The 15,296-nt window shown below is 37.0% G+C and overlaps 1 protein-coding gene across 1 annotated transcript in view; it reads left to right on the forward strand.

Moving 5' to 3' along the window:
* LOC122797632 (integrator complex subunit 8-like) overlaps positions 1–15,296 on the forward strand; it is a 1,436,218-nt gene that overhangs the window by 1,221,336 nt on the left and 199,586 nt on the right. Inside the window, exon 20 of the mRNA XM_044066176.1 lies at positions 10,350–10,414. Coding sequence (XP_043922111.1) covers positions 10,350–10,414 — 65 coding nt within the window. The remainder of the gene's footprint in view (positions 1–10,349; positions 10,415–15,296) is intronic.

Below are 15,296 nucleotides of genomic sequence, written 5' to 3' on the forward strand. Positions count from 1 at the left end.
GTAGTATCTCTTCTCGAACATGTGGGATAAGAATTTACATTCTTGTAAAAAGGTACAGTCATCAGATATAATTCTTGAAAGTCTTATGAACTGCCCTTTTAACACGTTCCGTTTCATAAACAAAGGATGTTGGCTCCGAAAATCAAGAAAATTATTTCTGTAAGTGTCTTTGCGATACACATTGGAGTTGAGAGTGTATCCTGGGTTTACTATGGTAATTTCAGTATCCAAAAAGTTGATTTTATCACCGCATCCTGATGTCACAAAGTCTAAATAAGGTAGGCTGTTATTGAGGTTCTGTATGAAAATATCAAGTTCATTTTTGGGACCTTCCCACAGAAAAAAGATATCGTCAATAAAGCGTCTATAAAGATGTACTTTGTTGAATTGTTCCAGAAAGGACAGTGTTTCAATTTCCCATGTGCTTAAAACTAAATTTGCAAATGCTGGGGCCATTTTGGACCCCATAGCAACTCCTTTTACTTGTTGATAAATTTGGCTGTTGAAATGAAAGAAATTGTTGGTTAACACAATCAGTGTCTCTACCACGTCAGCACTAAGATGGGCATACTTGGTGAGAAAAAGCTCTAATGCTTGTATTCCTTCAAGATGTGGGATGTTAGTATACAGGGCTGTAATGTCCAATGTTACCAGTATGCATTTAGAGAGGTCAAGTGAGCATTTTTGTAGCTCATTTAAGAAATCCCACGAGTCTTTGATATAGAACTTGGTAGCTTGCACCAAAGGGTTGAAAATACTGTCCAAGTATTCAGAAATGTTTTCTGTTTTTGTCCGTTTGTTGGAAATGATAAACCTGAATGGGGGATTCACAGTGTCCTTATGTATTTTGGGAATGCCAAACAGTTTCCCCAAACACGGGTTATGTTCTGACATGAACATGTAGTCTTCCAAAGACAAGTGTTTTTCACGTTCTAAGGTTTTCAGTAATCTGTCTATTGTTGCAAAATGTTTATTAACTTCGTTCAAGGATACTTTTTTGTAGAAAGCGTTGTCTACTAACATGTTTTCAATTTTGGCAACATAGTCTTTGTTTTCCATTAGTACAATGCCTGTACCTTTGTCTGCCTTCATAATTCTTAGGCTGGTGTCTCGGCAAAGTTCTGTGAGAGCTAGTTGTTCACTGTTCGATATATTGTACCATTTCTCCATACTGGGTTGGTTTAATAAATTCCTTAGATCAAATTCACATACATTTTGAAAAGTGGCTAGTGTAGAGTTTAAAACTGGGTTAAACAAGCTGGTTTTCCTTACATTTGTTGTAATTAAGTCCGTTGTTACTGTACTATTGTGCGCTTCATTTGAGTCAGTGAAAGTTGAGTTATCTTGTGGGTCATCTCTGTCAGCAAAAAACATTCTCAGGTTTAGTTTTCTTAAATATAACCTTAGATCTAATAGGGTGTCAGTGATTCTGGCCCTTTGCGAGGGTATGAATGTAAACCCTTTATTGGGTAGTTGCAGGTGTGCTTCAGATAAATTTCTATTAGTTAAATTGGGCAAATTAACATGTACTGACTGTTTGTTTTGACTACACTAGTTCTTAAACAGTGATAGAACATAAGCAATGGTTCCACTACTATTACAGGGTCAGTCCTATGATTTTCCAACTTCTAGTTTAATTGGAAATATAACTATCAGTTAAAAGTAAACACAATAACCTCATAAAAAGACCAATGGTATTAAGTATTTGTTCAACTCACTCTTAGTTTCAAAAGTTGTTATAACACACACATCTGAATGACTATTGGTAAGAATTGAAAACATTTTCATTGGCCCTTGAATTAACATGAGGACATAATCATTGGTTTGAATTCTTCTTTTGTATTGTGAAAAGAAATCTTTGGCCATTGGCCACTAATCACATCATATGCAAATTATGTATTCCTGTATACAGCATATTTATAGAGCATGGCTATGTACTTTTTTCAGTTCTGATGAAGTTCCTAGCAACAATAAAGGAATGAAAGCGCTAGACAACAGTTCGGCCTCAGCTGTGTTTTTTCTCCATTCGTAATTTTATTAGTTACAAAGTTTTAATTGTTTATTGGCATTATTCTACTTTGCTTTACAGTCTTAGAACGTTTTTTCGTTTATATATTTTTATGTATCTTCAGTAGACCGTGAAGCCTAGGTACTATTGGATATTGTACTTGAAAATATTTAAACAGCTCATCACTGATTACATTCATGGACCTACATTCCAAAAGGTTATTATAAATACTATCTTGCAACAAATAAAGAGCCTCAATATCCAGAGTAACTAAAAGAATGTTGTTTGAAGTGGGTGGATTATGAAATAATGTGTTCAAAAAATCCCAGGAATCCCTAAGATAAAACTTCGACCTTTGTACAATAGGATTTAAGGTCCAGTCCAAAAATTCAGAAATCTTTTCTGTTTTCGTTCTGTGATTAGAGACGATGTGTCTGAAGGGTGGGTTGACAGGGTCTTTATGTATTTATTTTTCCACCCACTTCAAACAACATTCTTTTAGTTACTCTGGATATTGAGGCTCTTTGTTCTAATATTCCCCATGAAGAGGGCATTGATTTACTACGTTCCTGTTTAATGCAGGCCACTTCCTTTACTCAAAATAGAATAGATACTATTTGTTTACTGACCACATTAGTATTAGATGGTAATTTTTTTCATTTTAATTCTTCCATTTACCAACAAACTAAGGGTGTTGCCATGGGTTTGAAAATGGCACCAGCTTTTGCAAATTTGGTTTTGGCTGCCTGGGAATTGAATTCTCTTACCCTTTTGCCTGATTTCAAGTTTGTTAAACTTTATACTTGGTACATAGATGATATTTTTTTCGTTTGGGAGGGTGGTCAACACAGACTTCAAACTTTCTTAGACACACTTTCAGCTTCTATTCCCTTTCTCAGTTTCAAATTGTCTTCCTGTGGGATGCAAGCCACGTTTTTGGGCACCTGTGTTTCCTTTGATCCTGTTACTTTATCTTGGTCATCTTCACTACACAGAAAAAGTACTTTCAGAAATAATTACTTAGACTATACTAGTATGCATCCACTTTTTATGAAGCATAACATGGCCAGGGGGCAATTTATCCGTATTTCCAGGTTGGTCAGTGAAGAAGATAGTTTTAAGATTGAGTGTCTTTCTCTCAGGTCTCTTCTTATTGGCAGGCACTATCCAGAAAATATATTGGACTCTATTATTGCAGAAGTCACGGATTCTAGACCATTTAAGTTTCCACCCATTATTAAAACTGGCTTTGTGCCTAACAAAACCAGAAATAATTCTGTTTTGAATTCTACCACTACAGCTTTTAGTTAGTGACACTACTACTTCTGATATCTGTGTGTCATCGGCTGATTCAGCTACTTCCTCCCAACATACAGTTCCACGTGACTGGACAATAGCTTTCCCCGTACCTATCAGTAGAGATTCCACTTTCATTAAAAATATAATTTCTAATAACTGGGATATCTTAACCAATAGCCAAGAAGTTTCTAACAAGTTAGGTCCGGCTCCCATTTTCTTATATAAAAAGACAAGATCACTAAGATTTTCTTTTGAAAACAGGGACAGTAAGTTTCTTCTAGATCATTGCTTGCCACAGTCTTCTGATATTGGTATGTTTTCCTGTGGTTCCTGTGTTGCCTGTTCACATATCTTTACAGGCAATAATTTTGTGTTTACTCACAACAATTTCACATTACACTTTCATAAACACTATGACTGTAAATCTGATAATGTTGTTTATGCAGCAGTTTGTATTTCCTGCTCAGCGTTTTATGTAGGAAAGACTACTAGAATGCTTTCCACCAGAATTAAGGAACATTTAGCTGCTATTAGAAATAATGACACTAAAAATGCCTTAACAAAGCACAAGTTAGTATGTCTCAATTTCACTGGTTTTAAGTTTCTTGTACTACATAAAATAGATTCTTTTTTGGTGATGTTAAAAATTTGTTGGAAGTTAAAGAATTATTATGGCAGCTAAAGCTTAATGCAGATTCCCCTCCTGGTTTGAAAGAGTCCTTAAATGTTAAGTGTGAATTAAGGTGGGGACACTAGAATTGTTTAAGTACATTAGGGTGGAGACATTTGGATTGTTTGTGAGACTGACATCCTTCACAGACACTTGGATGTTTCTGTTACAAGTGATTGACATGTGCACTGCTTCCTTACTATTGGATATACTTTTCATCCTGTACTGTTCTAATGGTTAGAGCTGTTTATTACCGCCTTTTATATGGATTTCCTTACTATATTATGTTACTCCATTATATTTCTACATCATTTGTCTGAAGAAGTCCTATCTACTATTAAAGGGACGAAAGCTTATTACTGGCTCCTTCGTCTTCTATTCGTTTCAGAAGTTTCTAAGTCATAAGTATTTTATTCTTCTGTTTTTTCTGACAGTTTTCATTTGTAATATATATATGTATGTATATATATATATATAATATGTATGTGTATATATATATATATATAAGTATGTATATATATATATATATATATATATATATATAGATAGATAGATATATAATATATATATATATATATATGTGTGTGTGTGTGTGTGTGTGTGTATGAATGTATGTATATATATATATATATATATATATATATATATATATGTGTGTGTATGTAGAAATATATATATGTATATGTATGTATGTAGATATATATATATATATATATATATATATATATATATATGTATGTATGTATGTATGTACAGAAAATCAATAAGACCCAGAATGTTAGAAATTTGATAAAACAAATGAATGCAATAATCAGGACTGTTCAAAGAAATTTATGCAATATAACAGAAGTAAATAGGATACGTTACTGTGCTGCTAAATTAATAACAGTCTTTCCACAAAAACACAGGACAGTAAGGGAAAGGAAGGGGTGAAATCAATTGCCATCATGGAAGTACTGAGTAGAAAAAACTGTAAAGCAATTAAGACAAGAAATGTCACTGTTGGAAGAGTACTGAATAGGGAACAGATCAACAAAAATACTGAGAGAGATAGATTTGGTGAAAGCAATGCACAGTATCAGAACAGATCAGGATTTATTACAGTATTGCAAATAATAAACTAAAGATATAAATCAGCACAGGCAGAAAAGCTTAAAAGATATGCAGTTAAATATACAGGAAAAGTACAAAACAATGTACTGATGACCCAAAAAAGTTTTATAGAGAATTGGGAAACAGGGCAAAAGGAATAGAAAAACCACCAAAAAAAGAAGAAATAGACACATCCTGGAGAAAGATCCATGAAGATTCTTTGGAACATAACAACGATGCTGAATGAATAGAAGAAGTAAAAGAAAGAATAAAATGTTCAAATGCATAGGATATGAAATGAGATGAAGTAACAGCCAGATAAGTTGAAACAAAATTAAGAAAACCTCCTAACTGGAAAATACCAGGCCCAGAGGCAGTACCTAACTTCTGGCTAAATGTATTAATATATTTACACAAAGATTTAGCCATGTGTAAGAACTATTTATGTGCGCCCCCACAAACAGATGCCAACCTGCTTAATAGAAAGAACAATACTCCTCCTTAAGAGTAAACTTGAAAGCTATCATAAAAACTATAGACCAATAACTTGCATTCTGATGATATATAAACTATACACTGGAATTGATGTCAACAGTTTTATAGTCATTTAGAAGAAAACTCAATCATGGCAGTAGAACAAAAGAACAATTAAAGGAAGTCATATGGAACAAAGGATCATTTGTTGTTAAAGTCATAATGGAGAACTGTAAAAAGGGGAAGAATATAGTATGGCATGGATAGACTACAAAAAAGCATTTGACAGTATCACACATTCATGTGTAAAAGAGTGCTTACAGATGAGTAAGATGCACCCTACACTGATTGATTACATTACAGCAACCGTGAAACCTTGGCAAGCTGCTTTGCAGTTAAGCCTTGATAAAGGACTAATTATTATTCCAGGGATAAAAATTCAAAGGGGGATATTCCAGGGTGACTGTTTGTCACCACTGCTCTTTTGTCTTGCACTAAACCCATTAAGATGTCTACTTAACAGATTAAGTCATGGCTGCAAGTTGGCTCCTAGAAATTAACAAAGTGTAAAGACTTCTCATCTTCTTTTTGTTGGTAATTTAAAAACTGTATAGTTTGTCAGATGAGGAACTGAATGCACAGCCACAAGTGGTCAAAGCTTTTTCAGATGATATTTGGTCTTGATAAATGTACAAAAGCAACCTTTAAAGTAGGAAAGCTGCAGCACAACGAAAAATATCATTTTGGAATAGGAATGTGATATACAAAAACTTGAGCAAGAGGGATTGTATAACTGTTTAAGAATTGATGAAGGAATCAACAATAAAGCTTGAACATATGTGAGGAAATCTTCATAAGGAATATTTTAGAAGACTAAAATTTATACTGAAAACAGCTCTGACATCTAGGAACAAAGTCCAAGCTATAAACCAATTTGCTCTTCCTGTCATAACTTAAAGTTTTGGAGTGACTGACTGGCCTCAAACGTTATTGGATCAGTCGGACAGGAAAACAAGAAAAATGCTTCATGCTTATCAAATGATTTATAAAAATCAATGTATACCAAGATCATATATATTCCCTGTTCTGAAGGAGGTATGGCCCTCCTCAAACTTGATTTCATGTATAGATCTGCAGTCATAAGACTTCACACATATCTGCTGACCTCACAAGATCCAAATGTAGTGAAAGTTTTAAAACATGAAGAGAATAAATGTAGGATGACTTCCCTGCTTACTTTAGTAGAAGCATATCGGTGCCAAGTGGGAATAGAGATCAGACCAGAAGTAGACAAAAATCAGACAGCAACTGAATGTGCCAAGAAAACAAAATAAAGAATATAAGGTGAAAAATCAGATGAGAAGACGAGAAATGTGGAAAATGCATAAATATATTTGCAAGTACAGAAAACTAACAGACCTGTGTTGATCAGGACTGAATGCAGGAATGTTTCAGGAGAAGTGAATTTAAACCAAAAGATGAAAGTCTAATATTGTTGGCCCAAGATAGTGGACTACGTACATATTGGTTTAGAAAGTCCCTGAACACGCGGGAGAAACTGACAAATAGGTTTTGTAAAACAGAATCAGAAACAATCGCTCATATTGTTGCTGGTTGTCATATATTAATGGCAGAAGGACTGTATACTGAAATGCATAATAATGTGGTAATACTGTTGCCTTTGGGATTGTGCAAACATTATAATATTGAAGTAGCTGAGAAGCATTGGAAACATGAGCCACAAAGCATCATAGAAAATGATGAAGTTTCACATCACATCATTTTCACATGGGCTTACCCATTAACAACAGTTAATAAAGTAGATGGAAGAACACTAGATATAGTAGTCCATGAATAGAAGACAAAAGTAGCATTAATCATTAAAATTGCAAGTCATAAAATACCAGGATTTACAGGCAGAAATGAGGGCAGTGTGGATAACGGATACCCAGATAGTTCCAGTAGTAGTAGTAGGAGGAATGGGGTCTTATAAAATGAATTTACAATTGTATTTGGACATGTTACTAATGCAACTAACTCCATATGAATTGCAGGAGGAGTAATTTCTGGGCACATTGCAGGTGCTACGATGAGCACTTCTGGCTAATATCAAAGATGAAACAATACTAATTTTATGAACTTTAATCATACTTTGACTTATGAATGGAGTCCATTCCCGTCATGATATTGGAAACACAAAAGAATTGGAGATATTAAAAGTAAGAATCAAACCCTGTCCTTTGTGTCTGTGAGATAAACACCTTAACCATTATAAGCAAAAATAAACTGCACAACAACGTACACTGTCAGAAACTTTAATAATCACAGAAAAAATTTAAAAAGTTAGCGCTTTCACTACTCACAGGTCGCTTCATCAGACAATTTAGAACAAAACTAACATCTTATATAGCAGCATCATGATGTCAGCTGATGCAATTGTCTAAAGAAAAACATTCCTAAAGTTTTATTTAAATAATAAAATGTACTAACATACAAAAAATATATAACAACATCTTTATATATAGAAGATTTAAAAATATCCATGAAATAAGGTGCTGAAAAGTGTATAAATATTTTCATAAAAATTATTTTAAAAAGTATACAGATATAGGAAATATTTATTTATGTTTTAAGGGACGTGCTTTCATGAAAGGTTTTAATGAAAACATACTAAGAGAATCCATCTCTGCTCAGCGGCCTCTGTCCGATTTTCCATGTAACCTCCTCTAATAGTGTCATCAATAACCTGTAATATTAAAAATTTAAAAATATGTGAAGAATCTGTTTGTATAACATGGGCTGCTAGAGCATTCGTTTCCTTTTTATTTTTAATATCTCTAATGTGTTCTAAGATTCTATCCTTGAAACACCTCTTTGTTTTTCCCACATAGTACACATGACATTTCTCACAAAATGAGAAGTAGACCATGTTTGCAGTTCTACAGTCTGCATAATGATGCAGTGAAATATTAACATTACAAGAGGGATGTCTGCAAGTAGCATTCCTATATGTATGGCTGCATGCTGAGCATTTCCTGCATGGAAAGGTACCTGTTCTCATAGAAATAGATTTAACAGTGGAAGTAGGTTTATTACAGAGATGTTGCTTCAAAGACTTGTTATTTCTAAATGAAAAGGAGGGGGTAGAGCCAATTTTATTCCTAAAACCTGGAATATCACGTAGAATGTTCCAAGTTTTCTTAATGATTTCACAGTAACTAGCAATATCACTTGAGTATTGAAGGACAACTCTAAAAGTGCCCATAGTGTTAGAAGAAGGTGTAACAGAATGTGGTTCACCTATTGTGGTATCAAAAAATGGTTTACATCTACTTTATGCCAGCCTGCAACCCCCAAATGTATTCATGCATTCGGATTTCCATTTGCTGTAAAACAGTGTTTGGGTAAGTGAGTCGCTGAAGGATAGACAACAGGTAAATGAATAAAAAAGATTCAAACCCTGACCCTTGCCTCAGGAAGCAGCACATTAACAAGTCAGAGCTTTAGTCCACTGTAGTAACTGACACAACACTACATGGACTGTTCCAGAATTAAAAGCAAGTCTAAGGACTGAAAGTATCATTATTAATATGTTGTTGAGTTTGTAAAAAAGTTAATTTTGATTTAAATGGCCAATGATGTACATAATATAATGATGAGTTTTACTTACAGTGATCAGTTTAACATAATGCCTGCTCCCCACTGATTGTGTGTGTGTGTGTGTGTGTGTGTGTGTATATATATATATATATATATATATATATATATGGATCTACTTTGACCCATTGAATTTAAGTTTCAGCGAAACTCAGTTTCACTACTCCGGTTTCACAAAAGTGCATTTCTCCAGAAATAAATACACTTTCGTAAAACTGCAGTTCACGAAAAAAAAAAATGCACTAATGCACTACACTAAATTATGCAGGGGGCAAGCCCCTCGCTACTAATATATACCAACTCCAAGATCCCACTACAGTGGGGAAAGGAAAAATTCCCTTATCTCCACTGTATCGCGATCTCCAACAACAACCTTGGTGAACTGTAGTTTCACGAAAGTGCATTTGTCGAGAAATGCACTTTCGCAAAAGTGAGTTGCGCTGAAACGTTAATTCGATGAGTCAGAGTAGACCTATATATATAAGTAGGTTTAAAATGTAATTTAAGATAGGGGGCTTACGATTTTAAATGTTAGTGAGCTCGCTACAGTAATTAACATGCTGTGCGGCACACACAAGATCCAGAGAACACTCTTAGAATGTAGGCCTAATGGAGTTTAGACCACATCTGCTGTCTGTAATTGACTTATTAACTCTCTCTGGGTTTCAGCCCATTCAAAGAAAACAGGAAGATCCTCAGTGTTTGCTGTAGCAGATGTGTTCTTACCATGTTTGTTGATCACTGAGAAGCCCTTCCTTGATGACCCAAGAATGCTCCCTGTATATCCATCTCTTTAGGTGGCTGTTTGTTTAGCCTTGGCTGTTGTAATTAGTTATAAAATGAGGTAAATATGTGCATGTATAGTACTTATGTTTAAGAACTAGATGCAGATAAGTAGCTGGTGTATAACACAGTCTTATGCACCCCTTTTTTTGGGTGCTTCTGAGGAAAAATGATAAATCGTGGTTGATGGAAAAGATAAATCTAAACTTGTCCCAGCAAATAGGAGTCCACTTGTTAGATCACCAGTTATGGTAAGAGCCTGTCTCTTATTTATTGTTAGTGCACTCACATAACTGCACTTTTCTTTCTATGTAAAGTGAGCTGTGTTCCAGTGTCATTGTTTAAAAAAATTACTTTTTTTTCCAGCCATGATTCCATGGATTCGTATTATGACTACATCTGGGATGTTACAATTTTGGAGTATCTGACGTGTATCCTTTAGCAGACATAATTTATTTCAGCATTTTAAAGGTAGATGCCATGAACTGGTGGATCTACTTTGATGTTGTTACTGTCATTAGCTAATTATGAAATTGTCTCATCATAGCTAAGTGATTCTGTTGCAAGAGGATTTTTTATTCAGCAGTATTGACAGCGTAGTGCTTCTCATATCAGCACAAAAATATCTACAAAATGTGGTAGTTCCCACCCTCTCTTCTTTACTTTCACTATGGAAATGACACTGTTAAAGCAGTTTTTTAAATCAGTTTTGTCATGATAATTTGATTTGTTTTTACCATAATACTTCTAGCCTCTACCTTTTATTAAAAGATCACTTAGGAAGGTACAGAGAGCACTGGATAGGTTACACTGAGTGGCCGATCAAACAAATTTCCATTAATTGCAGTGCATAATACTTGAATTTTTAATAACATAGCCTTCTAAAATCTTTTTACTATTTAAGTTCTCGTGGTTAGTGGACATTTCTTAGATCTGATATCTGAGGCCTTCTGCAGTTGCTGCTTGGATTTCCTATTTTTCTATGCACAGTTTAGCTAATTTGTGAATTTTCTCTCATTCCCACACCCAGGGGCATGCAAAACGTCTGCATATGTCTGCCGTATTGTAATGTTGTTGGCTCGAGTGGTGCTCAGTCTATGTGCCACTCTTTTTTTGCCCCTTTCACAGAGGATTCTGATCGCCATTCCAGTGTTTATCATGGCAAAGTTATCCTATTCTAAACTGCTGAAACCTTAAGAGTGTTGCTGTGATCAGAAGGTCACAACCCAAGGCACATATTTACACTTTTTTAGTTTGCAAGACTCCCAACAACTGAGAACCAAACCTCCACTATAGCCTTATGTAAGCTAAGCAGAGCTGTAGCTGGCTCATTTGGTGCCTTGTGCCTTTCCACAGTCTGGCACCCCACCCTTTCACATCCTTACACTGTGTGAGCAAAATGCAAGGGGGAAAATGGTCCCTTCTCCAATGTGGTGCTTCTGCCTAGCAGATGAAGCATCAGGTCCTAATACCTTTCCTGTTTACTTCCCTCATGCTTTATGTGAGAGCAAGAAAAAAATCATCCCTTCTCTAACCTAGTGTTTCTGTCTGAAGGAGGATCCACGTCCCTAACTCCCTCATACTCTAACTGAGAGCAAAACAAAATGCTGTGTTCTCAAATCTAGCATGTAAGGTCCAAAGCCCTCCATCTCTGCTCCTTGCCTTTGAATTTACACGAGCATTACATTCATAAAGGAATCTGCCAGTCACACCCCCTGAAACCTTGTGCCCTGGGAAACTGTCCCCATCTTTATGCTTCTGAACCTTGCCAAGCAGTCCATCCAAAGGCACAAAAGCATTCTCCAACCAAAAAAACAAATTACTGTCTTGCATTCTCCCAAGCACTTGGAAAGAAGTTATCCTAAATACCACTCAGTGTGGCACAACAAAACATTCTCGAGAAGATTTCCATAAAGAATTTAACAATCTGCCATCAGTAAATGCCACACCCCTCACAGACCATGAATTATCCACCCCACCACCATTCACCCCCTTCTTCCACTTCAAACATATATGTCCCAAAGAAATAAACTCAAAAGTATTCCTACCAACATCTCTCCTGCACCTGACAACAAAAGCCTGTGGTTCATATATCATTGCAGCAGTCATCTATGTCCTCCTCTCAGCTGTATATATAATCTATGTCTCATCTTGTCACAGATTTGGAAAACTGCTCTAATTAAAATCCTCCCAGAGCAGTCCAAACCAAAAGGTACTTCTCACGTCTGTTCAATATCCATTCTCCCAACTCTTGGCAAACATGTAGAAAAAATATCCTGCACTCAGTACTCTGACTGTATCCAGCAGTGCTTTAAGTACTTTGACAGCACGTAGGTCCCGAAACAATGGCATCTTGCAAAACACTGATAATGGCCTCCTTACAGGTACCCTATTTATAGACCTAACAAAAGTATTTAACCTCAATGACCACTGTCTTCTCCTAAACTACCTAACTGAAATTGGTATCAGCTCAGACAGCACTCCCTGCAAGGATCCATTATTGACCTCCTTTCTTCTCTATATTCATTAACAAAGTTTCTTATGACCTCTGCCATCTCACACTTACCCTGTATGCATATAACATTGTCATTTGGTAATCAAGTGACTCTCATGCCATCACTAAGTCCTAACTTGTCAGACCTACGTGAGCAATACCAGTGGCTTGTAAACCATAAACTGCTACTCAGCTCCTCAAAGACCAACGCTATACTTTTTGGAATTCCAGAGAAAATTTAACAGACCCTTGACTGTCTAACTTCCCTTCACTTTTGCAACTGTACCACAGAAACAGCCTCCACCTTCAAATCACTGGGATTATGTCTCAGTCAGTTTCTTAACTTCCATTTCCACACAAAGTGAGAGCAAAAATAAATTCCCCCTCTTGTGGGTCAAAAGGATTTCCCATTTTCTGTCTTAACCAGCTAGAGCAGCTATCAGCAAATGAGATGTCCTTCCGTAGCACTGTTGCAGTATTCATTATGACAGGGAAACCCTGCCAAGGGTGGTCCAACTTCTGGCCAGTATGCTAAAGTCTTTAGGTTGCTTTAATGTACACCATACATATAGCATAGGGCATAAAGCTGGCGTTCAGAAGTGCTGTCCTCAGAACTTCTTTGCCGCCGGTCCAAACCCCATCTTTTGATCATTGGTCTGAATGCTCGAGTTGTTGCTGGTTCACCAAGCCATTTCATGTAAGTGCCCTGTTGGTTTTTTTTTCATCTTATCTTTTTCTTTTGCTTGTTTGCTTGCGAGGTTTTATAGCATCCAGAAAGGGTAAATGCCAGTGCAGGAGACATATTCCCCATATGTCCTGCTCCTTTTGTTAAGCTTTTGTCCCAAAGACTCTCCATAGGCTTTCTTCTTTGGCCCTGTATTTAGAGAACCAACATCTTAAGCTTACAGTGAAAGACAGTATGGAGAGAACTTCCCACTCTGAGGGTCAGCCATTCGTGAAGAAGGTGACCAAGAAATCTAGGTCCAATGCTTCCGCTGTACCACCTCCACCAGACGTCTTTCCCAAGCCTAGTGAAAGCCTGGAGGATTGCCCGGCTCTTCTGTTGAATTCTTGTGCCGCGACCACTTCAGAGGCCGGCATGGATCTAACCTCACACACATCCCAGGAGGCTTTGCAGACATCTGTTATGGATGTTCAAGGAGAACTGCAACTGATTATTATTGAATGGCCTAAGGGTGTTCCTCAAATTTTGGTTAGAGAGGAAGTTCCAACTACGATCGTGGAATGTTGTCTGACCCTTCTAAGTTTTATAGAGCAGGCAACCCTTTGAAAAAGAAACAAATATGTTTCTCCTGCTCCTAAGGACCCTCAGAGTGACTGGCAGAATTTCACTCAAGGTTTGTACCCTTATGGCTTTGAAACCTCCTCAAGGAGTTTCTGTTCTTGCTCCACTTTGGTCCTTTACTCCTGTTAAAAAGCCTAGGGAACAGGATTCCTCTGTGAAAGAGGTGGATTCAGGTGAGGAATCACTTGTTTATTCATCCTAGATTCCTTCTCCTTTAGACTGTGGTTTGGAAGAGGAGGAGCCCACTAGTCCTGACACCCCATTCCAGGAGATTTCCTTCAGAGGCACAATTTCCAGGATGATGGAATTTTTTAAATGGGCTTGTGCCCAGGTTTCTGAGGTGCAGAGAAGGTATTACAAGCTTCTGCAAATGGACTCTCCCTGACCTTCTGCTGTCCCTCCTGTTTGGCTGCCTTGTCAGATGTCTTTTCTACTGTGTCTCAGGCTCCAGATTCCCAGCTCCTGCCCCCACAAAACCTGATATAGGGTGCCTGAGGATTGCACGTTCCTATATAGATGTCCTTCACCTGACCCCTCCCTGGTGTCTGCAGTATCCAACAAGCCATCTCAGATGTTGCCCTCTACAAAACTTCATTCTGATAAAGACAGTAGGACTGTGGAATGGCTAGGTAAGAAGGTTTAATACCTCTGCTACCTTGGCTTGTAGAACTGTCAATTATCAGACCCATATGTCTAGGTACATTTTGACTCTTCTTTCTCAGGCCTATCAGGTAATTTCTGATCTTCCTGATTCTGAAGGTAAGACTTCTGCTCTCTCATTGTTGGGGCCCACTTCTTAGGTGTCTCACTATTCTATTACGTGCAGTTATGATGCAGCAGATGCTTCTTCCAGAGCTGCTGCTTTTGGTTCTCTGATTAGCAGGTATTCCTAGCTTTGGCTTCAACTTTTGCCTGATGATATTAAGGCTAAGTTGATGGATGCTCCTCTGGAGAACAAGCACTTATTTGGTGCAGTTGCTGCGGATTTGTTCAAGTCTGTCCAAGATAAGGGCAAAGCTTTACAGGAAAGTAAACATGTTTTTGTTTCTCCTGAGCCTGAATTTCAAATAAGTTACCGTAATAAACCGGCCTTTGTTCATAGGCAGTCTCGCTGTCCTCCCAAGGGCAAAAAGGGGGGTAAAAGGACTCCTCCTGCTAAAGCTACCCAGACCCCTGTAACACACAAATCTCGTTTTTCTGACAAGCCAGGTACTGACTGACAAGCCATGGTGCATACAATAAGTACTGTGATCTACAGTGTGTAAGACTAGATAGGTAGGGGTTCTAATCTCACTCCAGGCCACTTGGTATGTGTGTGTGTTTTTTTGCATCCCTCTGCAGAACAACCGAGAATCCTGTTCTTCTCTGCCATATTCCTGTTTCTCTTCATCTTTCCCTTTCTCTTCCAGTTTGGTCAAAGATTACTCAGGATTTTTGGGTTCTGTCCATTATCCATCTAGGATATTACATGGTATGGAAATCTCTTCCCCCTTTCATGGGCATTCCTCAGCCC

Source organism: Protopterus annectens, chromosome 3.part1, assembly GCF_019279795.1.
Source record: "Protopterus annectens isolate FY-2018-M chromosome 3.part1, PAN1.0, whole genome shotgun sequence".
Lineage (NCBI taxonomy): Eukaryota > Metazoa > Chordata > Ceratodontiformes > Protopteridae > Protopterus > Protopterus annectens.